The sequence below is a fragment of the Spermophilus citellus genome (genome assembly GCF_964194105.1).
Source record: "Spermophilus citellus genome assembly, chromosome: 12".
In the NCBI taxonomy this organism is placed as follows: Eukaryota; Metazoa; Chordata; class Mammalia; order Rodentia; family Sciuridae; genus Spermophilus; species Spermophilus citellus.
The window spans coordinates 9,686,397-9,713,019 of NC_138198.1; the positions used below are offsets into that span (position 1 = coordinate 9,686,397).

The window sequence follows — 26,623 nt, forward strand, 5'->3', positions numbered from 1 at the left end:
TGGAGGGAGCCATATATGGAACACAGAGTTTTCGTGGCAGATGAAAGGCCTTGTGAGGACCACACTGCATACTCTTTGCACTGCTGAGGTTTGGGGAAACCTTTCTGTACCATGCTCACCCAAAAAGAAAAACTTGCCAGCTTAGATTCTTCAGAACTAAATGGAAAACATTAATCAAATAGACTGAACAGACATCTATGGACTATTTAATCCATCAACAATAAATTCATTTGCTTCTCCATGAAACAATGACCATTCTTTGAAATAGCTGTCCTGGGTGGCTCACACAAGCGATGGTGGAGGGGGTCTGTGTGGCTATCGGGTAGAGATGAAGGAGGGGTCCAAGGGCCAGTGGCGTTTATGCCACGAGCTCGTGCCTGGGCCTGAGTGTGTGGTGGATGGACTGACTCCTGGGGAGACCTACCGTTTCCGAGTGGCTGCTGTGGGCCCTGCAGGTGCTGGGGAACCTGTGCACCTGCCCCAGATGGTCAGGCTGGGTAAGTAGCCATCTTGGTCCTGGAGAATGCCCAGCTTCTCCAAGGTGGAGGGAAGAGTTGGCAGGGTGAGGTCTGGACCCTGGAATGCCCCCACACCTGATGTGGCCTGTCCTCCGTGGACACTGTTCCCCAGCAGAACCAGTGGAGCCTGCTCCTCCCCCGCCCCCTACCCCTGTGAGCCGGCAGGTGGTGGCCGGGGAGGATGTCTGTCTGGAGGTGGAGGTGGCAGCTGAGGCCGGCGAGGTCATCTGGCACAAGGGGACGGAGTGCATCCAACCCAGTGGGCACTTTGAGGTCCTTTCCCGGGGGCGGCAGCAGACACTGGCGATCAAGGGCTTCAGCGCAGAAGACCAGGGCGAGTACCGCTGTGGCCCTGCCCACGCCCTGGCCTCCATGGAGGCTGCTACCTTCCAGGGTGAGTACTAGGTTTTGGGCTGGGAAACCTTGAATGTGGAAGGGGGTGGCCTGTCCCACCCCATCACTTTCTCCCGGGAGGTTGTCAGTGCCCCACCTCGGAGCCTGATCCAGGTGCATTCCCTGTGCATGTGTCCCACCCCTGCAGTGTGGGCCTGTGAATCTAGGCCCAGGCTCACTGTGCAGAGCCATTTTCTGTTCTGGTCACCACATTGTCTGTGCAGGAGGTGAACTGACATAGGGAGGGAAGACTGAGGCTCAGTGCTTCTAGACCTGGTAAAACCAGGTGCCAAGTGGGGAACAGAGGTCCAGTGATAGGCTTGGGGTCACAGCTCCGCTGATACCCTCCTGCTCTCCTCAGTGGTGCTGACCCCTGGCTCTGGGGACGAGGCGCCCACACAGCCCAGCCTGCCCCCTGAGGCAGCCCAGGAGGGTGACCTGCACCTGCTGTGGGAGGCCCTGGCCAAGAAGCGTCGCATGAGCCGTGAACCCACGCTGGACTCCATCAGTGAGCTTCCAGAGGAGGATGGCCGCGTGCATCACCTATGGCAGGAGGTGGAGGAGGTGGCCCCTGGCCTCTCTGAGGGCTACTCCACAGCTGATGAGCTGGCACGCACTGGAGAGGCTGACCTCTCGCACACCAGCTCTGACGACGAGTCCCGGGCAGGCACACCTTCCCTGGTTACTTACCTCAAGAAGGCTGGGCGGCCTGGGGTCTCACCCCTGGTCAGCAAGGTGAGCCTCTACTTGGCTTGCAAGGGGAGGCCCAGTGTTTTACCCTTGCCACTACCACCCACGTGCTTGTCCCTCCTTCCACCGATTTCTCCACCCGTCCATCATCCATCTACTGCTAAAGCCTTTTCCTATAAAGCTGGGGCCAGTCCCTCTGGTGTCCCTCATTACCCATCAGTCCCCAGTGGGGACTGTATAGAGTGATTTCAGGGAGTTGGGCTTGCTTTGTGATAGCAACAAGAGCCAGCAGGTACCTCATACTCCATGAGGCTGGCACAGTTGCCAGGGCCTGAGAGGCAGAATGGATAGCCGTGCGGAGATCAGTGCTGGGCCCTGGTCTTGTGTGTCTGGCCTCGCGGCTCCTGTCTCACTGTGATACTGTGCTCTGTGCCCACAGGCCAGGGCCCCAGCACCCTCCTCTGTGGAACCACAGAAGCAGCAGGAGCACCCAGCCCAGGTGCACCCACCACCGATAGGTCTGAGTGCTGAGGATCTGGGCGACCCCTCCATGGACAAAGCAGCAGTGAAGATTCAGGCTGCCTTTAAGGGCTACAAGGTCCGGAAGGAGATGAAGCAGCAGGAAGGACCCGTATTCTCCCACACATTTGGGGACACTGAGGCCCAGGTGGGGGATGCCCTGAGGCTGGAGTGTGTGGTAGCCAGCAAGGCTGATGTGCGAGCATGCTGGCTGAAAGACGGCGTAGAGCTCACTGACGGGCGGCACCACCACATCGACCAGCTCGCAGATGGGACATGCACCCTGCTGGTCACTGGCCTGGGCCGTGCTGACACTGGTCGCGACACCTGTCAGGTGAGCAACAAGTTTGGCTGTGTGAGCCATAGCGCCTGTGTGGTGGTCAGTGGCACCGAGAGTGAGGCCGAGAGCTCCTCCGGGGGCGAGCTGGATGACGCCTTCCACCGCGCTGCCCGGCGTCTGCACCGGCTCTTCCGCACCAAAGGCCCAGCAGAGGTTTCTGACGAGGAGCTGTTTCTTAGCGCTGACGAGGGTCCCGGGGAGCCAGAGCAACCTGCGGACTGGCAGACCTACCGCGAGGATGAGAATTTTGTCTGCATCCGTTTCGAGGCCCTGGCCGAAGCTCACAGGGCAGTCACCTGCTTCCGAGAGATGTTCACCACCATGGGCATTGGGGTGGAGATCAGCCTGGTGGAGCAGGGGCCCAGGGGGGTGGAGATGCGCATTGGCAAGGTGGCCCCTGCCCCTGCAGCACCTCCGGAGCCAGTGTCCACTCAGCTGACTTCTGATGCCGCTGAGTCCAACTGCTCCACAGAGTTGGGTCTGGAGCTGGAGTCCAAGGGGGTAGAGGAGGAGTGAGGCCAGCAGTGGCCAGCACCAGCTGAGAGGTCCAGGGGTTACCTGGGCTCCAGCACTCTGCAAGTGCAGCCTCCGAGGTGTAGAAAGTCCCGACTCATTGAACAGAGCTGAATTTGAATCCTAGAGCTGAATTTGAATCCCAGCTCTGCCTCTTATTAGCTGTGTGAGCTTAGGGAAGCCACAGTCTATCGGAGCCTCGGCTTTCATGTGGGCAAAATGGGAATGTGAATACTTACTTTCTGGAGAGTTTTATTTATTTTTTCCCGAGGAGTCTTGGAGATATAACCCGTATAGAATAGGCACCCACTTCCACAAGGCACTTCACTTCCATTTCACCCACTGAGTTACTTATCAGCCACGCCACATCTCTGCAGGGACAGGAGGTAGCTGGGATCAGTTACCCTGGCACGCCCAGAAGTTGCTCTCCTACACTCCAGATCCCGGACAGCCCTCAGCCTTCCGCAGTTACTGCTCTTCCCATCCCTGTCTAGCGCTTCATCCCTCTTGCCTCCTGGTGGCCTGGGCAGCAGGAGAGACTTTTAGAGAGCTGGGAAGAGGGCTAAGCCTAGCAGGCAAGCTTCAGGGTCTGTGTCACGTCAGGTCTGCAGGTGCTCCCACATGGCCTGTTGCCGGGCAGCTCACACATGTCAGACCACCCAGCTGGTGTGATCGGTGTGTTTGTGGCCACAGGCGTGAGTGGCACGCCCAGGCTAACATGCTACATGCCCTGCCTGCTGTTCTAGCCCCCGTGTTCCTGACGGAGCTGCAGAACCAGGAGGTGCAGGATGGGTACCCCGTGAGCTTCGACTGTGTGGTGACGGGCCAACCTGTGCACAGTGTTCGCTGGTTCAAGGACGGGAAGTTGCTGGAGGAGGATGACCACTACATGATCAATGAGGACCAGCAGGGTGGCCACCAGCTCATCATCAGTGCTGTGGTGCCCACAGACATGGGCGTCTATCGCTGCCTGGCGGAGAACAGCGTGGGCGTCTCCTCCACCAAGGCTGAGCTCCGAGTGGAGCGTGAGTGCACTCTGGGGGTCTGTGTTACCAGGGTGGGGATGAGAGTCTCCTGAGCAGGGCTGGAAGAGTGATCCAGGGCTCTGGTCTTAGACCAGATAGGAGTTAGGGCCTCCAGGTCTTAAGCTGGTGGAGACTTCCCTTGAGCCAAGCTCAAGGCCACAGTTCCCCCGGGAGCCCAATGGTGGAGGGTGGAGGTCTCTTGTGTCTGCCAAAGGCCTCCAGGCTGGGGAGACCAGGAAGGTGTGGAAGAGGAACCAGGGGAGCCCAGCTGCTCAGCCACTGCCTTGGGGCTGCTCTGGAGCCCTGGCTATTGCTGCAGGAGACTCTTGGGCATGCGGGTGGCTGCTGCCACAGAGTGTCAGGACACTTGCTCTTTGTTTAGATTCCTGATGGTGCTCATGGGCCTGGGATCTCCTGGGTGTTGAGGGTTTCTGTTGTTCTAATGAGGTGACTCTTGCAGGGTCCCTGTAGCCTTGGTGGGCAGGCTGTCCAGGAAGACCAAGCTTTGACAGGAAGCCTGGAAAGGGCCCCACCCCATCCACTGAGGATGGCATGTGACATAGCTGGAGTAGGGTGCCCAGGCTGTGGGCCTCAGGGAACTTCGGCCTGATGGAAACAGAGGTGCTGGCAGGGGCTGTGCCCACCACAGCTTGCCCGACATGATCTCACATCTGGCTGCTCCTGAGGTGTCCTTAAGTCACCTTCAGCCTAGGCAACAGGACCCTTGGTTGGCTCTGTGAGCTGCCCTGGCAGGTTAACCCTGCCCCAGGGAGACCATGGGTCCTGATTTATATCCACTGGGTCCACCCCAGCGAGGAGCCTGGGCTTCTGACTAGCCGCTGAAGCAGGTTGTCTTGGGGCCTGACCTGTCCCCAGGCAAACAGGGTCAGAGCTGAGCTGGGCTAGAGGACATGCAGCTGGCAGGTGCCCTGGCCACAGAACTGCTGCTGGTGTGTGTGGGGTCGTGGTGGAGGCTCCCCTGCATACAGGCATGCTTGGAGCTGTGGCATGGTGGGCACTGATGGCTGGTCTCCTTCCAGAGCTGAAAGAGCTCTTCACGTGTTCCTGATTCCTGACTGCATCAGAGGCATGACCTCGGTCTTTCCCTTTCTTGGCCATGTACTTGGGGGCACCGTGTCTGGCCTGATGAAGGCTAGGGTCTCTGCTCTTCCTTGACTGCTTGGGCTTCGCCACACTTATGCAAGTGCTGCCTGAATGTGAGTCATAAAGACTCACATGTGTGCTTTCTTCTGGAAACTTGGTGGTAGCTCTTAAGTTGAGGTCTTTGATTCCCTTGGAGGGAATTTGTGAGTGTGAGGTAAGGCTTCAAGTTCACTCTTGCTCAACACCATTTGTAAAAGACTATTTTCTTCCATTTTGTTGTCTAAGAAATCTTTTAAAGTCCCCCAATTTTACCTGAACGTCACTGAGAACGTGGCAAGAAGGGCCAGGGGTCTCAGCTGCCATTCAGCTCCCACTGGCCCTAGGCCCAGGGCCACACCTCCCAACCATCCTGCTGGGGTAGTGTCTCAGCATGGGCACTCTGGGGACTCTCGCTTGGCCCACAGTGGTGGAAGTCCAGCTTGTTGCCCCTTCTTGGTCAGAAATCCAAGTCTCTTTCTCTTGGTTTTGAGGCTTGTGTCTCCAACCTCTCGTGCCCTGGTAGGATGGAACCAGAAGGTTCTGCCACTGTGCCTGTCTGCTGTTCCTGGAGACTCAGGTCATATGACGTTTTGTGCTGGGCCTAAGAGGCTTGCAGTTAGTTATGGGTGTGGAAGAACGAGGCTGGGAACAGCAGGGGTGGGCAGGCCCAGGAGGGCGCGTCCCCCTGAAATCCCAAAGTCCTGAGCCTCCTCCACTCACTTTTCCTCCCCAGTGACCAGCACAGACTACGACACTGCCGCAGACGCCACGGAGACCTCATCCTACTTCAGTGCCCAGGGATACCTGTCTAGGTGGGGCCACACAGACAGCGGCCCAGGGCCTCCCGGGAAGTGGTGATCTGGGCTGGGTGGCTTAGATTGACTTTCCCAAGCCTGCAGCTTTCAGTCAGACCCTGGCCGTTTCTGTCCCTCTGCCCCTCCACTCAGCAGACAGGGAACCTCAAACCCATCCACCTCTGACCTTCACCCCGTGGGCCCTCCCGCCTGGACCCTCAGCCTGCTCCACTTTATGGCTACCCCCTTATTTGTCTTTTTTGCCAGCCGGGAGCAAGAGGGAACCGAATCAGATGAGGGGCAGCTGCCCCAGGTGGTGGAGGAGCTGAGGGACCTCCAGGTGGCCCCTGGTACATGCCTGGCCAAATTTCAGCTCAAGGTGAAAGGTAGGGTGCTGGGGAGTGGGCACCGTAGCTGGAGGGAGGCCAGGAGCTGTCTCCCGTTGGTTACACATGGGAAGGGCCTGACCAGTGGAGGTCAGGAGGTCATGTGTGCCTGCTGCTGGGCAACAGGAGGCTGCCACCCCACCCCCACACCAGAGGCTGGCTGGCCTCTGAGCAACCTCTTTTCTGGGCCTTTGTCTGTCTCCCATCGAAAGAGTATAGTGCCCATTGAGAATGGTCCTGTGCTGACCACTCTCCTCCATGGGGTAGGCTACCCAGTCCCCAGATTGTACTGGTTCAAAGACGGCCAGCCCCTGTCTACATCAGCCCACATTCGCATGGCTGACAAGAAGACACTGCACACCCTGGAGATCGTCTCTGTCACCCGGGAGGACGCTGGCCAGTATGCGGCCTATATCAGCAATGCTGTTGGTGCTGCCTACTCATCTGCCCGGCTGCTGGTCCGAGGTGTGTGCCCTGAAGGAGTGAGCAGTGCCACATGTACTGCATGCCAGGCCCCATCAGGCTGGGCCCAGCCCATTGCCCCTATGCACAGTGGCACAGATGGCAGAATTGCCCCACAGGAGCGGGTGCCCAGTGGGGCTTGGACACCCTGAGTGATGAGCAGGCTCTTGGGGGAAGCAGATGAATACTGGGCCCAGCAGACCCGCACAAAGCCCCAGTGGCAGCTCTGACAAGAAAACTCCTGTGTCCTTATTTTCCCAAACGTTCTGAGCACTGACAGCTGACTCCCAGTTTGACCCATACTGGTCCTGCGGATAGACTGTTGCTGGGTCCTCCTCCTGCCTCTCAGGGTGGAGCCCCAACTGCCATCTCCCAGTGCCCATGTGGTTCCAGGCAGGGCCCCAGACTCCCAGTGGGCACAGGGAGGGTGGGGATGTCACACGGATGTACACTGGAGTGTGAGTTCTTTGGCCTCTTGGCCAAGGTTTCAGGCAGGGTAATGGACCTTTGACCATGGGTGGGGCCATGCCCAGGTCCCCCCACTGGGCAGTAGGACCAGGACCTTCCCACGTGTAGGGAAGCAAGGGAATCTGTCCGTGCTGCACATCTGACTCCCTCTGCACTTTTCAGGTCCTGATGAACCAGAAGAGAAGTCAGCATCAGGTGAGATGGCCCTGTGGGCAGACAGAGGCTGGGTGGATTGTGGGCATGAGGCCAGAGTGGACCAGCCCTGGGCCTGGTAGTGGTGGAGGTGCAGGAAGAGGGCTCTCTGGGGCCACAGGCACAGGCCGCAGAGAACTACCTGGGGTTCCCAGAACAAGGACATCAGGACATGGGAGCTGAAGGAGGGGTGCCGGGTGTCCCCATGGCTGTCCTTGCTCTCCCAGATGTGTGTGAGCAGTTGGTGCCACCCCACATCCTGGAGAGGTTCACCCCCAAGAAAGTGAAGAGGGGCTCCAGCATCACATTCTCGGCGAAGGTGGAAGGTGGGCATCCTCACTCCCCGGAGAAAGAGCACCCCCCCAGGGCCCCCATGCCACCCTCCCATGGGTCGCCCATGCCACCCTCCCACAGGCCACCCATGCCACCCTGCATGGCCTCCTGCTCCACCCCTCATATCACTCTGGCCAAGCACCCTCTTCTGGAGGCCCATAGCCAGTGGGACTGTGTACCCACTGAGCCCTCTCCTGCCCACAGGATGCCCAGCCCCCACCATACACTGGCTCAAGGAGGAGGCCGAGAGAGGCGTTCTGTGGATTGGCCCCAACACCCCAGGCTACACTATGGCCAGCTCTGCCCAGCAGCACAGCCTGGTCCTGCTAGATGTGGGCCGGCAACACCAGGGCACCTACACGTGCATTGCCACCAACGCCGCTGGCCAGGCCCTCTGCTCTGCCAGCCTGCATGTCTCAGGCCGTGAGTAGGGAGCCTGGGTGTGGTGAGGAACCAGCTTGGGATGTATGGCCTTCACCCACCTGTGATCCTTCTCCTGCAGAGCCCAAGAGCAGTCTGGGCCCAGTGGTGCAGGCCAGTTTGGCCTGGAACCTCAGCTCTGCCTGCATGGTGTACAGATGGCCTGCGGGCCCTGCCCAGAGCCCTCTGTTCAGCCCCTCTGAGGGATGGTGCTTGGAGGGCAGGCCTGTCCCCCAACCCCATGGGTGACCAAGTGCTGAGAGTGGACAGGGAGGTGGGCTTAGGCATAGACCCTTGCCAGGGCTTCTTAGGGACAGTGCAGGCAGGGCCCCCAGGGTGGTCTAGATGTCCTGGGTAGGGGTCCCAGCCCAGGACTCAAGGTGTCGGAGTACAGGACTGGTCCTGACAGCTCCCCTGGATCTCTGGACAGTGCCCAAGGAGGAGGAGCAGGAGAAGATGAAGGAGGCTCTCATTTCTACCTTCCTACAGGGGTGAGTGGGTGCCCTGACTGACTTACCCAGGGGGCTAGGGTGGTGTAGCCCTGTGGGTGGCCACCCCCTTCCCTGTGCAGCTTCTCCACACTGTAAAATGAAGTTTTTATGGGCCCCGTCTGGTGTGGAGCCCTTGATTGTGGTGTCCTGGCCCCTAGGCCCCCTCTGTGGGGAGCAGAGTGGTGGGTCCAAGCTGGGCTTGCAGGACACCCCTCCTCCCCTCAGGACCACCCAAGCCATCTCAGCACAGATGTCAGAGTCTGCTGGTCTCACCGGCCTTGCTGGGCAGAGGAAAGGTATGTCCGGGTTGGGTGCAGGGGGTGCCGCCCTTTGGACCTGAGCAGCCTGGGCTCTGGGCAGGTCCCTGCCCTCTCATGGCCAGCTCCCAGCTCTGGTTGGAGTCAGAGCTGTTCTGACCTCTGTGGTCAGGGGGCCCAGGCCCAGTGGGCTATGTGGAGGTTTGGGTTCCAGATGTTAAGAAGAGCCACAAAGTCACCTCGGCCCCCACAGCCCCAACCCCGCCTCAAGCCTGATGCCAGGCTGGACCCTGCCCAGCGCTGTCCTCAGCTCCCTCACCATCTGCCTGTAGCCCTGCCTGCCACCTGCTGCCTCTTAGCTGTCCTTGCCGTTCTCTGGCCACTTGCTGCCTCTTCTGTCCAGACCCGCTCCCTTCATCTCATCCCTGGTCACAGGCTCTGCATCCTGCTGACCTCACTGGTCTCTTCCTGCTGGCACCACCTCATGGTCTCCCTGCCAGGGCCTGGCCTCCTGCTCACCGTCAGCCCCTAGGAGAATTGCAGTGAACTTTTGGGGGAAGCATGACCCCACAGTGTTGCGTTTGTTCCCCCAGGGGAGGCCCTGGTAGCTGAGGAGGCCCATGGCCACCTGTCCCTCGCTAAGGTGGGCACAGAGGAATTCCTACAGAAACTCACCTCCCAGATCACTGAGATGGTGTCGGCCAAGATCACACAGGGTGAGGGGGCCAGGATGGGCATCCAGGGTCCCCAGGGGAGGCTGGGACCCTGTGTCCTCGCATGGGGCCTAGCTAGGACTCTGCGCCTGGGAGCCCTGGAGACTGGCTGGGTGGTAGGCAGTAGGGGGACAGCCTTCCAGGGACATCACAACCCTTGTGTTCACCCAGCCAAGCTGCAGGTGCCTGGAGGTGACAGTGATGAGGAGTCCAAGACTCCGTCTGCCTCCCCCCGGCATGGCCGGTCGCGGCCCTCTTCCAGCGTCCAGGAGTCATCCTCGGAGTCAGAGGATGGGGACTCCCGAGGAGAGGTGGGTGGGCTGGGACCCTTGGGAACAGGGCTGAAGAGACGATGGGAGGCTGCAAGGGCCTGGTGCTACCAAGGGAGGGGCATCACCCCCAGAGACACCAAGGGACACCAGAGGTTGGAGCAGAGGGCAGGGTCTCTGCACGTGGGTTCCTGCAGAGCACTACCTCTGATGTCCCTCTCACTGCCATCTGTGGAGAGTGCACCTTTGCCTCCAGAGCCCACCACCTCTTGGGTTGCAGGGGGCAGTGGGCAGCAAGGCGCTGTGAGCAACCACAGTCTAGGCGCCCATCCATGTGGGCAGGAGCCAGCCCTCTCACTGCCATCTGTGCAGAGTGACCCTGGGGGCTCCTGCCCTGTGGCCCTGGACTGGGTACCTCCTCGGCCCCTGGACTCAGCACCCTCCCCTCTGTGCTCTTGGGGGTTTTAGGGGGTTGGGAGAACCTCTCCCTCCTCAGAGGTGGGGGGCCATGGGGGGCCTTGGCAGGCCTCACCCCTCTGGCCCCAGGATTTAGGCCCATTTCTCTTTATCAGATCTTTGATATCTACGTGGCCACGGCCGACCACCTACCCCTGGGGGCTGAGCAGGATGTCATCACACTGCGGGAAGGCCAGTATGTGGAGGTCTTGGACTCAGCCCACCCGCTGCGCTGGCTTGTGCGCACCAAGCCCACCAAGTCCAGCCCCTCCAGGCAAGGCTGGGTGTCACCAGCCTACCTGGACAAGAGGCTCAAGGTATGGTAGTCCGGAGCTGGGGGAGGGTGCCAAGGCCCTGGGATCCTGGCCCTTCGCCAGAGAACCCTGGAAGTAAGGGACAGGAGCCCGGTGGCCACAGAGGAGGTGGAACAAACTGGTGCCCTGGGACAAACTCCTGTTTCTCAACAGCTGTCTCCTGAGTGGGGGCCCAGTGAGGCCCCCGAATTCCCCGAGGCCGTGTCCGAGGATGAGTACAAGACCAGGCTGAGGTATGTGTTGGGGAGGGTTGAGGGTGGAGCCACAGCTGGCTGCTGGGCCTCAAGGGCCAGCTGGCGTTCTGCCCTGCTTCTTCATGGGGGACCTGTGCTTGCTGAAGCTGTGTGAGCCTCCTTAGGTCACGGTCCTGCCCCTGGTGTCTGCAGCTGTGCCCTCCCAGAGCCTCGTGCGGGAGGGCTTCCTGGGGAAGAAGTGGTGCCCTTGCTCCACCACCTACCCACTTTCTGAAGCTTGGTGACAGGCTCCTGATCACAGGAACCCCGTTTAACTGCAGTGCAAGGGAGCAAGCTCTCCATGTGTCCCTAGTCCCCATGTGGAGACTAGGGACAGTGGGAGCAGGGCAGCTGCTGGGCACCCCCTGATGCCACTCTTCCGCCAGCTCTGTCATCCAGGAGCTGCTGAGCTCAGAGCAGACCTTCGTGGGTGAGCTTCAGTTCCTCCAAAGCCACTACATACAGCAACTGGACCGTGCTCCCCGAGCACCAGCAGCCGTGGCCAGCCAGAAGGCAGTCATTTTTCGCAATGTGCAGGACATCAGTCGCTTCCACAGCAGGTAGGCAAGGCCACACACATGCATGTGAGGTGCACGCACAGCTGTGGGTCAGGCCTCGTGGAGGGTGACACTCAGCAGCTGGGGTAGGAACTCGATTTACCCATGGGCACATCCCACTTGTGTGATGCCCCAGTGACAGACGCTCGCCATATGGGTTGAAGGCTGCAGAATACCTGCCACCCATGAGCACTCACACAGGCCCATGTGCATGCACATGAATGTACACGGGCACATGGGAAGTCCCATGTGCACACCACATATGCTCACGCACCCAGCCTCAAATGTGCGTGCACATGTGCTTGATATGTGTGTGCACATAGTGTACATGTGTGCACACATACATATGTGAATCCTGTACAAAAATGTGCATACATGCTGGATACACATAGATATGTGCACTCACATGCATGCTGATCTCCATGCACGTGCACTCTTGCACACTCACACAAGCATTTGAGTGCATGTGTGTGCCATGTGCACATCCACAGACACATTCAGGCAAACACATGCACACATATTATACACACATGCCACACATGCATGGTCACATCTGCACACTTGTGTATACATGCACAGTCACATGCATGCACACATGCACCCACACACGTGCACATGTACATGCATGTACCCACATATACATGCTCACATACTACACATCTGCACACTCGTGGGCAAGTGTACATACCCATGCACTTCTGTACGTGCCCACGTGTCTGCACACCCAGCTTAGTATACTCAATCTCACAGGCCCAGAACCCACTCCTGGGCAAGAACCATAGCCTCTCAAGGAGAGGGCCCAGGACTGGGCTATGAGCTGTGCCTGACCCTGTCCCTGACCCTGTCCCTCTCTGTGGCAGCTTCTTGCAGGACCTGCAGCGCTGTGACACAGATGACGATGTGGCCATGTGCTTCATCAAGAACCAGGAAGCCTTTGAGAAGTACCTGGAGTTCCTGGTGGGCCGTGTGCAGGCAGAGTCTGTGGTTGTCAGCACGCCCGTCCAGGAGTTCTACAAGGTGCCTGTGCCTGGCTCCATGGAGTTGGCCACCGGGCTCCTCCCTGGCTGCTCCCAGGCCTAGTGCTGGCCTTGACTCCCACCAGAAAACTCACTGACCTGAAAGTCCCCTGAGGCTTAGCCCTTGTCTGTGCTCATGGCCTTAGTTCATATTCCCTAATTTCTTCCCCCACAGTCCCCAGGGCCCCTTGAGCCTTGTAGCTCTGTGCTCCTGGGCTGGCCACTTCACTGCCCAAGTTCTGTGCATGCCTCCGGCTAGATGGTAACACAGCCATTGTCCAGGTTCAGGGCCAGGTGTGAGAGTGCCCCTGAGATGCCCTCTACTGTCAGGATGCCCTAACTGGGTCTGTGCTTTCTTGCCCGAAACCCGCCCTGTGGTGCCTACAGAAATGCGCTGAGGAAATGCTGTCCGCTGGGGACCCCTCGCAGCCACCCCCACCCCCACTGCAGCACTACCTGGAGCAGCCGGTGGAGTGGGTGCAGAAGTACCAGGCTCTGCTCAAGGTGGGAAGCCCTGTCCTGCCCCAGCCTTGAATATCCAGGCCAGGCCTTGGGGCTGAAGCCGTCTGGGTCCTGACCCTTGGTCCGCCTCAGGAGCTGATCCGCAACAAGGCCCGGAACCGGCAGAACTGCGCCCTTCTGGAGCAGGCCTACGCAGTCGTGTCAGCGCTGCCCCAGCGTGCTGAGAACAAGCTGCATGTGTCCCTCATGGAGAACTACCCCGGCACCCTGGAGGCCCTGGGGGAGCCCATCCGCCAGGTGGGGGGACTTGCGTCTGCTGCCATGTGGTGGGGTGTGGCTTTTGTGGGTGCTGGGCTCATAGATGACCCTGGGGTCTGCGCCCAGGGATGGGGCCAGGCAACCACAGTCCAACCACATCTACTCATACCCCAGGGCCACTTCATTGTGTGGGAGGGCGCACCAGGGGCCCGCATGCCTTGGAAGGGCCACAATCGCCATGTCTTCCTGTTTCGGAACCACCTGGTGATCTGCAAGCCCCGACGAGACTCGCGCACCGACACCTTCAGCTATGTGTTCCGGAATATGATGAAGGTCTGTGGTGCCAGGGGCTGGGGGTGTCATGCAGGCCAGTGGAGGTTTCCCTGTTCCTGGGCTCCAGGGTGGCCACTGGAGCAGAACTTGCCATTGTTCTGGGGTGACCTGGGCATGGCCCTACTGGACCCTGTCTGTCTGGGGATGCTTAGCTCTGTCCTCCCACTAATGTTGCACCCCTCAACAGTTAAGCAGCATCGACTTGAACGACCAGGTGGAAGGAGACGACCGTGCCTTCGAGGTGTGGCATGAGCGGGAGGACTCTGTGCGCAAGTACCTGCTGCAGGCGCGCACAGTCATCATCAAGCACTCCTGGGTGAAGGAGATCAGCGGCATCCAGCAGCGCCTGGCCCTGCCTGTGTGGCGTGAGTGTCCCTGGTGCTGTGCTGGGGTGGGGACCTGAACATCACTTAGATGCCCAGAGGGCTGCACCCAGGCCGGGCACGTGGGCATGGGTTGTTTTTTGCACTGGTGGCTTGGTTCTCCCCTTGTTCAGATCTAGCTGAGGGACTGGTGGCTTTGGCCTCCCAGGGAGCCCCAGAGCAGGTGTTGAGCTGATCCTAACTCAAATGGGGGACACAAAGGGATGTAGTGGGGACACGGCATAGCTCCAGACTTGGGGTATCTGACCAGGTCATGTTTGGGTGTGATGGTCTTGCACCTTGGTCTGTCCCTGCCTCGTGCAGCCACACCCAGCTTAGTCAGTAACCAGGCCCTTGGATGTGGGGCCACTGCTGTTGTTGGGGGCAATTTGCCAGGGTGCACCCAGGGGACATAGGCCTGACATCCCACCCTCAGAGTCCTCAGACCCCCACATGTGTCCTCAGGTCCTCCGGAATTTGAAGAGGAACTGGCTGACTACACGGCTGAGCTGGGGGAAACTGTAAAGCTGGCTTGCCGCGTGACCGGCACACCCAAGCCTATTGTCAGCTGGTACAAAGGTACCTGCCAGGGCCTACAGACTGATCCTTCACAGGAACCCCCACCAGGGGTGGGCCGCACGGGGGCTGAGGACAGCATGGGGTCTGGTCAGTGGGCTGGGCATGGGGAACAAGAGACAGTCCAGGCCTGTTCAAGGGCAAACATCCTGGGGATGGACAGTGAACAGGTGGTGCCATGGCCACCCTGGGGAATGAGCAGGGTGAGGAGTCAGCACAGGGCCGAGACAGACATGCCTGAGGGCAGCCGAGAGAGCACCAGGACCACAGAGGGGGCCACAGGCAGGCACCTGGGTGCAGGAGAGGCCTGTGAGCTTAATGGGCCAGGAAGGGTGCTGATCACACTGCACCTTCAGGGTCACGGAGCACAGGCCTTACATGGCTCAGGGATGGGAGCTGCCAAGGTCAAGGGAGGTCAGGTGTCTCCCAGGCCTGTCTCAATTGACACTGCCACAGGATTGGGGTCCTGAGACCATCCTCACTTCCTGCACCACCATAGGCTTGGGGTCCTGAGACCACTCTCACTTCTGACGTCCAGTTCACTGGTCCCCAAGGTTGCCTTCAGGTTCAGTGATTCACCAGAAGGTCTTGGAGTTCAGAGCTATTATGCTCAGGGTTAGCATAAAGACAAGACTGCAGCCCCTGAGAAAAAAGAAGAGCACTTCGGGAGGGTCCAATGTCACCACTTATGAGCTGCCAGCCTCCCGCTCCCAGTGCAGTGAGGAAGAGCACCTTCTCCTCCCAGTGACACCTGAGAACCCAAACAGACCTATGCCAACCAGGAGGCTTAATGAGACTTGACGTCAGCATTTGTCACTGGAACTCTGTCAGACCTGCATGGCTGACCGCTCATGTGGCTGACCTCAGGCTCTAGTCCTCCTGAAGTCAAGATTAATGGCCTGAAGCCCACTATGAATCTCACATTAGCATAGAAGACAACATGGAGCTCCACTAGGAAGCTCATTGTTAGTGTAGACGCCAGTGTGGCCTGGGTCATCCATCAGGAATCTCCTCATTGGTGTAGATGCCAGTGTGGCCCAGGAATCTCGTTATTGCCATAGACACCAGCGTGGCCCTAGTCATCCACTGGGAATCTCGTCAAAGGTGTAGACACCAGCATGGCCCAGGTCACCCACAGGAATTTTGTCATTGGCATAGATGCCAGCATGGCCTGGGTCACCTACTAGGAATCTTGTTGGCGTAGATGCTGGCTTGGCCTAGAGCATCCATCAGGAATCTCATTATTGGTAGAGATGCCAGCATTGCCCTGGTCACCCACCAGGAATCTCATCATTGGCATAGAAGCCTTCGTGGCCTGGAGCATCCTCCAGGAATCTGTTCATTGGTGTAGACACAGCATGGCCTGGGTCACCTACTAGGAATCTCATCATTGGCATAGACACTGGCATGGCCTGGGTTACCTACTAGGAATCTCGTCGTTGGCATAGACACTGGCATGGCCTGGGTCACCTACTAGGGATCTCCTCAATGGCATAGACACAGAATGGCCTGAGAATCCCCCCAGGAATCTCATTGTTGGCATAGATGCTGGTGTGGCCCAGGTCACCTACTAAGAGTCTCCTCATTGGCATAGATGCCAGTATGGCACGGGTCACCCACCAGGAATCTCCTAGTTGGTGTAGAGGCTAGCATGGGCCAGAGCCTCTTCCATGAATGCCATTGTAAAATAGAGTGTCCAGTCTGGCCCTGAGCCACAAACCCCTAGGCTAGCCCATCTGTTGTGGCCCAAGGTTCCAGAAAATCCGAGGCTCTTCCCTGGCAGACTGTTCTCGGGTCCCGAGGCACCTTGCTGGTGCCAGGGATCAACATGATTCCTTTGGGCAGCACGGAGCATTGACTACATGGAAACCTCATGGTCTTGTGAGCAGCAGGGGGCATGGTTCAGATCTGTCATCTGTCACCTTGGCTGTAGTGCCAAGGGCCTGCTTAGGGACATGGCATCATGTTGGTGGTGGCCATGGTTGCATCCTGGATGCATTTTGAAGGCAGAGCCAGCCAGATTTGCTGATGGGTTGCATGGGGTGTGTGGAAGAGAGATGGCATCCAGGGAGCAGCACAGGGGTTGTGGACAGCAGAGGCCACTGGTCCTATTCACAGAGGTGGGGCAGACCCACAGGGAGGCAGGCTGGTACATTCTGAGCTGGGCAGGGAGGAAAGAAACCCAGATTTGTGAGGTTTTGAAGAATCCAGGTGCCCATTGGGCTCCAGGTGGTTATGGAGGGGATAGCTTGAGAATAAATCTAGAGCTTAGGAGAGATGTCTGGCTGGAGGTGAGAGATGGCAGGCAGGTCCTTGGCATACAGTGTGTCTGAAACTATGGGTCAGGTCTAGTGCACAGCCCTCAAAACAATTCCAGCAGCTCAGGAGACTGAGACAGGAGGATGCAAGTTTAAAGCAGCCTCAGAAACCTAGCAAGGCCCTAAGCAACTTAGTAAGACCCTGTCTCTAAATAAAATGTAGAAAGGGCTGGGGATGTGATTCAGGCCCTTGGGTTCAATCCCTGATGAGAGAGAGAGAGAGAGAGACTGAGGTCAGTTTGAATGTGGAATGAGTGTGAAGAGATGAGGTTCAGGCTTCAAGGCTTGGGATCTGGGATTCACAGAGTCAGAGAGGTGAGGAACATAAGTGAAGGGGCGGCAAGCCAGAGAGATGGGAGGGACCCCAGGAAGCTAGCGAGGAAGGGCGGCCAGGCAGAGAGGGCCCAGGAGTGCCCAGAGCTCTGGCCAGCCCCCAAAACAATGAATGAGTCCAGCTTCCCTTTCCTGGGTGATGAGGCTAGCAAGCTGCCATGTCAGTGGGCTTCAGTTTAGCTAGACCATGCGAACCCAAGCCCATGAGTGGAGACCCTTGGATCCAGATTCTCATGGAGTCAGTTGCCTTGCATCAGGGAGTGGAGTGGAGAGCGGAGCCCACCCTGCCCTTGGGGGACATCCACTCATTCAGGAAGCTCTCTTCCTTTTGATGAATGCGGCTGGGCAGCCCTTATCTCTTGTTCCTCAGGGAGTCCTATTGGCCTATCCCTGAGTGGAAGATCACAAGGCCTCACTGGGTTGGGCATCTGGTTTCCTCCAAAGCCCCACTGCATGCTGAGAGCCGATTTTCAAAAGTGGTATCTGACAGCCATGTCTGGCAGGGGATAAGTCCCAGACCCAGGGGACGCTTCACTCATCAAGGGCTCTAGCCGAGAAACGGTCTGTCTCAGGAACGTGCGACGTGTCTTGGTCTGTTTCCTGATGTGCCAACAAGACACCTGAGTCTGGGTTACTTATAAAGTGAAGAGATTGTTTGCAGATTGAAAGTCCAAAGGGCATGGTGCCATCTGGTGGGGTTCCCCTTGGTGGCCTCATGACTTCGTGGGAGTCTTGCCAGGGGAAAGGAGCAGTTGCAGTGACAGGAAGAGAGGGGCTCAGGACCAGGCTGGCTTTTATAGCAGCTTGCTGACCTCTGGAGACCAGCACCCATCCCTTCCCAAGTCAGTGCCCTCAGTGACTGATTTCAGTTCTGCCGGACCCCACCTCTCAGGAGGGCAGCGCTCCCAGGGCACCCCATTCAGAGCCACTCCATCCAGAGCTGCTGGGCTTGCATGACCTATGTATGTGCCTACCACCTGGGGCCACGGGGGCAGCAAGTGGATAGAGCTGGTGGTGATCACTCTAGCGGCCAGCTCCCTTTGGCCATTTCTGCTGGCCATACAAGGCCATCAAGTTGCGATTCATCTTCTCATTACCTTGGCCGCCTCTGTGTTATAGCAAGGCCTGGCACTTCCTCTGCCAGCCACGCAAAGGCTGGGAAGTTGGGGTGTGGCGTCCACGCTCTACTGCCAGGTCTTTGCGTGGAGCTGTCCCAGCTTAGCTGGTTAACTGTCAAACCAAATGGCCATGCCACTTGCAGCAGCCCCTGGGTCAACAAGGGCACATTGCACTAGTGGCCTCAGGAAGACCAGCAGGATGCCTGGCTCCCCCTGAGCAGAAGGCTGGTGCTAAGGGTCCACCATGTGTGAACTCAGAGTCACACGCAGTTTCAGGCCAGAGTTCAGATGCAGACATTATCGCCATGGCACCCAGAGGTCCCTGTCCACAACTGGGTGTCCTGGTGCCTGTGTCCAGCAGAGCCATGGAAATCTGAGTTCCTTCTCGAAGCCCCCTGCAGATTGGATGGGTAGAAGGGCCCTCCATCCCTCTGCATGCTGTGATGAGGGACCAGGTGTGGGTGGGAGGGAAGGGGTGTTAGGCAGTGGATTATGTAGCTGTAGGCTTGGTGGGATTGAGTGAGAATGGGCCCATAGCCAGGGAGCTGGGCATGATCAGCACATGGGAGGTCCGCAGGGAGTCACACTGGGGTGGTGGGGCTACCACGGACTTAGCTGTCCATGTGGATGTCTTCTGTCAGGTTCAGGTCTTTCCACCTGGCCCTGCCTCTAGCTAATGTCCAAGGTGGACATAGAGACACAGAGACAGAGGTCTGGGCCACACCAGAGAGAAAGAGAGAGAAACAGAGACAGACCCAGAGAGGTGCAGGCCAGCCCCAGCCTCTCATCCACCGGGGCAGGCTTACAAGGTCCCTGCTCGACGACAGCCCTCACTCCTCCCTTCTAGATGGGAAGCCAGTGGAAGTGGACCCTCACCACATCCTCATCGAAGACCCAGATGGCTCCTGCACCCTCATCTTGGACAACCTGACTGGGGTCGACTCTGGCCAGTACATGTGCTTTGCGGCCAGTGCCGCTGGCAGTGCCAGCACCCTGGGAAAGATCCTGGTGCAAGGTGAGCCTGGAGGCCCGTGGGGCAGGGAGACACCCTGACCAAGCCCACCACGTGGCTCTGGTGGATGGGTGGAAGGGCCCTCCATCCCTCTGCTTGCTGTGATGAGGGACTGGGTGTGGGTGGGAGGGAAGGGCAGGCAGGCAGGCATGTGGGGGTGGAAGCCCTATGTGGTCATGGGCTCACTTAGGGCTCAGGAAGGAATGTGGGGGCTCAGACACCCCCAGCTCCATCAGAGTGGCTCCCTGTCTCTCTCCACCCTGCAGTCCCCCCACGGTTTGTGAACAAGGTCCGGGCCTCGCCCTTTGTGGAGGGAGAGGATGCCCAGCTCACCTGCACCATTGAAGGCGCCCCACACCCTCAGACCAGGTGGGCCAGCACATGGTGGGGCAGCAGGGGAGGGGCTTCAGGCTCTTGTCTGCAACACAAGGGTTGTGCAGCTGTACGGGGCTGGGCACAGTGACTGTCTGATCACTGAAGAGAGGGCATTGTGGGGCTGAGACCCACTGGGCATGGGGCCTCTGCCACAAGATAGCATGGCCAAGCTGGATGTGGACATCCACAGGGTGGGTTCACCAAGGACTGTAGAATCTGGGCCAGGGCAGCGGGTCTGCAGCACAGGGAATGTCACACCCTGCCTCATGGACTCTTGGGACGGGTTCTAGGTGGTACAAAGATGGGGCCCTGCTGACTGCGGGCAACAAGTACCAGATGCTGAGTGAGCCCCGCAGCGGCCTGCTGGTGCTTGTGGTCAGAGCAGCTGGCAAGGATGACCTGGGACACTATGAATGCGAGGTAAGACGGGTGGGCAAGGGGCCTCATGGCCAGCTGTCCACTAGGGCTTGACAAGGGAAGGGCCTGGGCCCTTGGCACAGGCCCAGAGACACCAGGCCACTGTCACCCATCATCCCCAACCCACCACACCATGTCTGGCCTTGCTCCTCTTCCACACGAGGCTGAGCCCTGCCACCTGCCATTGTTCCCACCCTCTCAAAGAAGCCCTTTGGTTTTTGCCTTTCTAGGGAACCCAGTGCTGACCTCAACTTTCATCCATTTATGTAAAAAGTAGTGTTAGTTTCCACCTTTTCCTGGTGTCACATAGGTGGGACCCTACAGAGGGAAGAGCTGCCCTGTCCCTGTTCATTGTCCGGAGGCCCAAGGCTGGGGCTCCTGAAGGCAAGGCCCAGTCTGAGCCTCTGGTCTTCAGGGCCTGTCCTGGCACACAGTGACATTGAGCAGGTGTGTGCCCGCTACAGGGCCCCCAAGACCCCCAGGCTCCAGTCTCTGGCTCTTGTCTAGAGGCCAGCCTCCTGCATGTGGGCCCCACATGCAAGTTCCAGGAGGCAGGGAGACCCAGCCAGCTCTGCACTTCAGGGGCTCAGAGCCACACACGGCCAGCAGCCATCTGCACAGCGCAAGATGCCTGGGCGAGGCCCTGGCTGGGAGCCCTGTCCCCTTTGGGGGACACAGTCTCAGTGGGGACCTCAAACTAAAGACCACCAGAGTGGACAAGAGACAGCTAGGTCCCTTGAGGATAGGGGTCCTGAGTGGTTTCTGTCCATCCTGCAGCTGGTGAACCGGCTTGGCTCCACTCGTGGTGGTGGGGAGCTGTACATGCAGAGCCCTGTGCTGCCGGCCCGGGAGCAGCGCCACAGGGAGCAGACTGTGGCTGCCATAGAAGGTAGCTGCCACCGAGCCTGTTGCCCATGCTGCCTAGGTGGGTCCTCAGGCTTGAGCCTTGTGTCACAGCTGCACAGCCAGCCAGGACTGGGGGGCAGCAGACCCACCATGTCTCAGAGCGGGTGCACTTCCTGCAGGGGTGGCTGGGCAGGCATTTTGGGCAGATGACCTGGCTAGAAGAGGAGGCTGCGGGGAGGAGACCAGAGGCTGCAGGCCACGTGGTCTCAGAACCTGTGGGGCAGGCGGAGGTGGCCAGGAACCCGGAATGAGCGCTGGAGAGGCTGCTTTGTGGTGGGGAAGTGTGAGCCCTGCCCCTGGCCTGCAGGATAACCCCCCTCTGACCCAGGGCAGCCTTCCTGGCAGTGGTCACACAGGCCTCCTGCAGGCAGCAGCTGGGATGGGCTGCACTTCTAGAGAAGGGGGTTTCCCCCTGAGGGCAGAGGCAGGACAGTAGGACATCTGGGGAAGGGCGTCTACACTGAGGGCAGAGGGCAGGACAGTAGGACGTCTGGGGAAGGGCATCTACACTGAGGGCAGAGGCAGGACAGTAGGACGTCTGGGGAAGGGTGTCTCCACTGAGGGCAGAGGCAGGACAGTAGGATGTCTGGGGAAGGGGCATCTCCACTGAGGGTAGAGGGCAGGACAGTAGGACATCTGGGGAAGGGGCATATACACTGAGGGCAAAGGGCAGGACAGTAGGACGTCTGGGGAAGGGCGTCTACACTGAGGGCAGAGGACAGGACAGTAGGATGTCTGAGGAAGGGCGTCTGGGTATAAACACACTTGCCTGAGCATAGCCTGTGCAAGCAATGCACACAGATAAACACACACAAGCCTGAGCACAGCCTGTGCAAGCAATGCACATATATAAGCACACACTGCCTGAGCACAGCCTGTGCAAGCAATGCACACATATAAACACACACAAGCCTGAGCACAGCCTGTGCAAGCAATGCACACAGATAAACACACACAAGCCTGAGCACAGCCTGTGCAAGCAATGCACACATATAAGCACACACAAGCCTGAGCACAGCCTGTGCAAGCAATGCACACATATAAATGCACACACACACCTGAACACAGCCTGTGCAAGCAATGCACACATATAAACGCACACATGCCTCAGCACAGCCTGTGCAAGCAATGCACACTTATAAATGCATACCCACACGTGAGCACAGCCTGTGCAAGCAATGCACACATATAAACACACACATGCCTGAGCACAGCATGTGTAAATAATGCACACATATAAACACACACTCCTGAGCACAGCTTATGCAAGCAATGTACACATATAAACACACACATACTGCCTGAGCACAGCCTGTGCAAGCAGTGCACACATATAAGCACACACACACACTGCCTGAGCACAGCCTGTGCAAGCAATGCACACATATAAGCACACACTGCCTGAGCACAGCCTGTGCAAGCAATGCACGCATAAGTATGCACACACGCCTGAGCACAGCCTGTGCAAACAATGCACACATATAAACACACACAAGCCTGAGCACAGCCTGTGCAAACAATGCACACATATAAACGCACACACACTCCTGAACACAGCCTGTGCAAGCAATGCACACTTATAAACACACACATGCCTGGGCACAGCTTGTGCAAGCAATGCACACATATAAACACACATGCCTGAGCAAACACATGTACATGTGCTGATGTGCACATACATGTATACACACTTGTGTGTGTGAATGTGTGTGCAGCGTGTCTGAGCATGCATATGTGTGCAGACAAGTACACCTGTGTGCACATTTGTATGCAAGGTACATCCATGTGCAGGCACACAAATGTAGCCAGTGTGACCTCCAATGCACACACACACAGACAGTGTCTAACTCTTGTGCTCATCATCTGCGACAAGCTTGAAATGCCATAAGTTGCCTAGGGAAAGCCTGTCTCAGTGTTGCAGTGCAGTGAAGCAGAAAGTCCCCTGGTCCAGAAGATGTGGGACCATGTCCCAGTACAGGCCGCTTGGCTTTGCTGGCCACCTCCTCCACCTTCCCATTGAGCAGTGAGAGGGCTGCTGAGCCTGGAGATGGCCTGCAGTAGTCAAGCCCAGGCCTGCCCAGAGGTCAAGGGAAGAGGCCTCAAGGTGGTTGGGAGTAGGTGCTGCCTGGTTCCAGATGAGTTTCATCCTCTCTGGAACTCCAGTCCCCAGCAGCAAGATGGAAACATAGGCCCCATGGGCTGGCTTTGGTAAGGGCAACAGCTGGGAAAACCAGGAAAGGCCACACAGTTGGGACAGCTGCCCTTCACACTCAGACCTCAGGCACCCACCACATGCATGGGGCTCAGATGTGCCACGTGCAGCACTCTGGTGCCCCCTCCCCTGGAGACACTCACCACATGCATGGGGTTCAGATGTCCACATTCAGGACTCTTGTATCCCTCTCCCCTGGAGACACCTTTTGGACTTGAACTCATTTTGTGGCAAAGGCATCAACCATCCTGGCCCCATTGTGGCTGGTGGCCCACTGCACGGCCACAGGCTACTCTTCCCTTTCCCTAGGCCTCAGGGCTATGTTGGGCTACATGTTTGAGGAATTCACAGGCTTATGTCAGCATGAGGAAAAGCCTGGGCCCTTTTGAGTAGGCAACAGATGCCAGCTCGTTCTCCTCCCCACAGCTCCTGTGGCGCTCAGGAGGGAGAGTGGGCTATCCTTGGGGTGCCTGCTGTCACACCCCAGCCCCTCAGGGCAGACGCTTTCACCCGTCTGTAGCTGAGGAAACTGGACCTCCTAGCTGAGACAGGCTGCCCAGGGACACATGGCCAGTGCTCCTAAGCCCAGCAGATGGCTGCACTGCAGTGCCATCAGGGAGTCAGCCCCAGGCACTGGCTTCTCTGTAACCCTTGCTATTCTGACTGTTTTCTTTGTAGTCACTGCGCAGGCGACTAAAGTCCCCAAGAAAACCGTCATCATGTAAGTGCAGGCGTGTTCCTAACCCGTCCTCGGACTGCAGTGCCCTGCATGCCACTAACCTTCCTGGACCTTGCTGTGTGTCCTGGCCACTTGCAGTGGCTGCACTAACAGCCTGGCTCACTTCTGGCCACCAGTGCCTTGCAGATTTCTCACACAGCCGTGGCCTCAGGTCCCTCCACACATCATGGCTCTCTTGCTCTGCACACAACACAATGGCTCACCAGAGTCGCACCACTAGGGTGGGGCTAGAACTGAGCCACTTCCCTCAGAAGACTAGAGACAGACTCTTATCCCTTGGTACCCCAGGTCTGGGACGGTATCATCCAACAGAACTTGCTGCAGTGGTGAGAGTATTCTCTCTACACTGCCCAGTGTGGCAGCCACTAGCCACATGTGTCTGTTGAGTACTTGAAGTGTCTAGTGCAGCTTAAGAAATGAATTTTAGGGGCTAGAATTGTGGCTCAGTGGTAGAGCACTTGCCTGGCATGTGTGAGGCCCTGGGTTTGATCCACAGCACTGCACATAAATATATAAATAAAATAAAAAGATCCATTTACAACTAAATTTTTTTTTTAATGAAGGCATTTTAGCAGTCTCCAAACCCAAGCCTAACCAAGGTTCAGGGAAGTGAGGAGGCTTAGGGTGGCTCCCAGAAGTCAGCTGAGAGCCCATTTCCCCAGAGCCATGCCCGTGGGCTCTTTGTCCTTCAGTACCTTCATGCTGTAGAAAATCTGGGCATGTTGGTGAGCTGACTTGGGGGATCAGAGCTGGGTGAACTCACAGAACATAGGCTTGCTTATGACCTGGACAGTCCTGGAGACTTGCAGAGGAGGTATGCAGGTGGAGGTGTGGGGATCTGTAGGCAGGACTGGCTGAGGATTCTATAGGTTACAGGCTGGGATGCTCCAGGATAGAAACCTCCATTCCCCAGGGGCTGAGCAGCCGCCAGAAGGGCCTGAAGGTAGCTGTGCTACAGAAGAATTCTGTCATCAGAATTGATGAGGCCCTGGGTTAACTCTTCCCTGACCTCCCTTCTCCCCAGAAGTAGGCTTCTCCTACTGTGCCACCCAACAGATGGGAACAGTTGGGTGGTAGAGTGCCATCCTGGGTACAAGCAGGTGTTCTAGGGCCTCAGACAGGTTATTGCTCCCTTCCCTCCACAGGAGGAGCATTGTAGAGATGGAGCCAGATCCCATTTGGGAAGCTTCAGAGGCGACCTGAGGGGGACTGGGGATCAGAAACATTCTGGGAAGTACCCACCTTCATCCTGCAGAGAAGGCTGTGCCCCCTCAGCTTTGGCCCTCAATAGGCCACCAGGAGCCTCAACCTCCCCACCAGTCAGTGGAGTAGGAGATTCCCTTCCTCCTGGACAAGAGATAGGGAATGTAGGGTTCATCACTGCTGTGCACCTTGAGGGTGCCCATGTGTCTCTGGACCCGTCCCTGGGAGCAACTCTTCCTGGAGCCCCGAAGTTAGAGCAAGAAATAAAAATAAGTGCTGAGAGAGAAAGAGAGATAGGCAGTGCCTTGGTCAAAGCACCAAGTCCTGACCATGGGTAGATCCTCAGCTGAGCCCCGTGGACTTGCCTCCCTCAGCTGGAGCCTGCTCCCTGCTCATGGCCCACTTTACCTCAGCTCCTGCTAGAGCCAGGATCACTGGCAGCAGAGGAGGACCTGGGCTAACCAGTGCATTGCTGACCCTTGGATCTGGGCATTTTTGAGCCTTTCCCCCTGTCCATGCCTGTAAAGGGGATCAGAACCACTGAGGGCCCTTGCTGAGACAGGCCAGGGCTGCAGAGTCGCTGGCCCTCCCAGCATGCACTCCTGAGCTGTTGGCCTTGAGCTCTGCCCCTCCCATCTTGGGAGATGCCAGCCAGGCGGGGGACATGGCCATGTGGAGCTCAGTGTTCAGCCAGTCTTCCCCTTGGCCTGATGGGGCCTCACTGGCCTTAGATCCAGAGGCCAGGAGCCCAGGCCACAGGCCAGCAGCCTGTCACTTGCCAAGGACTTCACGACATGCGGGCACTTCCTGGTAGCAGGCTGGGCACCCTGCCTGAGGTACAGAGCAGAAAGCCTGCTGAAGAGGGGGACGGGGAGACAGTGCAGTGGTATGTGTGGGCACCCATAATAGCACTCATGGTGTGGAAATGTCTTGTCTTTTCTTTTGCACTCCGTATTTTGGGGCATTCTGTTGAATGCATATTTTGCAAATTGCCTGCTTGCGGACAGAATCACCCTTTGGAAATGTGTTCCTGTGATAGTAGGTGCTACTCCATCCGTTGCAGGCACCTACCTGGTTTACTTGTTCTCCTGTGCATTGAGATGTTTTCTGTTTTATGATTCCATCAAACACTCCTCTCGTCTGTCCTAGTGCATAGGTGCATACAGCTGACAGCAGGTTTGCTAGGTCAGGGGCATGTGCACACATTCTGCCTCACACACCAGGAGCAGCTAGGCAGCGACGCCCCATCCACTCAACCAATAGCCATGAAATTACCTCCTGTTGAAAGCTGATTAATGCTACGGACTGAATTGTGACCTACTGCCACCAAATCAATATGTTGAAGCTCTCATCTCCAATGGGATGGTCTTTACAGCTAAGGCCTTTGAGATGTTATAGGGTTAGATGAGGTCACAATGGTGGGGCCCCAATAATGGTATGAGTGGCCTTATAAGGAGATGAAGATGTAAAAATACCAAGACAGTTCCCCTCCCCTCT

General features: G+C 57.7%; 1 protein-coding gene and 1 long non-coding RNA gene across 5 annotated transcripts in view; one reads left to right on the plus strand and one right to left on the minus strand.

Annotated features, from left to right (window-relative positions):
• Window positions 1-912, minus strand: part of LOC308631412 — a 114,819-nt gene extending 113,907 nt beyond the window's left edge. The window contains exon 1 of the long non-coding RNA XR_014018190.1: window positions 820-912. This is a non-coding gene — a long non-coding RNA (uncharacterized lncRNA). The remainder of the gene's footprint in view (window positions 1-819) is intronic.
• On the plus strand, window positions 305-25,975 carry LOC308631410 (obscurin-like). Of its 4 annotated transcripts, none has more exons than XM_081262614.1 (28): window positions 305-497; window positions 631-912; window positions 1,273-1,646; window positions 2,041-2,910; window positions 3,719-3,998; window positions 5,875-5,953; window positions 6,203-6,786; window positions 7,414-7,446; window positions 7,671-7,769; window positions 7,981-8,199; window positions 8,627-8,687; window positions 8,913-8,983; window positions 9,538-9,660; window positions 9,829-9,968; window positions 10,499-10,699; window positions 10,850-10,929; window positions 11,316-11,489; window positions 12,347-12,503; window positions 12,890-13,006; window positions 13,097-13,261; window positions 13,397-13,555; window positions 13,743-13,920; window positions 14,383-14,496; window positions 19,110-19,277; window positions 19,541-19,643; window positions 19,940-20,069; window positions 20,844-20,955; window positions 23,863-25,975. In XM_081262614.1, exons 1-28 carry the CDS (start codon window positions 329-331, stop codon window positions 23,907-23,909), a joined length of 5,289 nt encoding a protein of 1,762 aa, XP_081118740.1. In that variant the 5' UTR covers window positions 305-328; the 3' UTR covers window positions 23,910-25,975. The 4 variants fall into 4 exon arrangements, with proteins under 4 accessions (XP_081118740.1, XP_081118741.1, XP_081118738.1 ...); XM_081262615.1 differs by lacking the exon at window positions 23,863-25,975 and having other exon boundaries at window positions 6,203-6,321; window positions 6,589-6,786; window positions 20,844-21,466; XM_081262612.1 differs by lacking the exon at window positions 23,863-25,975 and having other exon boundaries at window positions 20,844-21,469.
• Window positions 25,976-26,623: the final 648 nt, after the last annotated feature.

Excerpts from the sequence above, each read along its gene's own strand:
- LOC308631410 (XM_081262612.1), top strand. The coding sequence starts at position 329 with ATGAAGGAGGGGTCCAAGGGCCAGTGGCGTTTATGCCACGAGCTCGTG. Across the intron at positions 2,911-3,718 it reads CTCAGCTGACTTCTGATGCC|GCCCCCGTGTTCCTGACGGA; the intron begins GCTGAGTCCAAC and ends CCTGCTGTTCTA. Across the intron at positions 20,070-20,843 it reads TGGGACACTATGAATGCGAG|CTGGTGAACCGGCTTGGCTC; the intron begins GTAAGACGGGTG and ends TCCATCCTGCAG.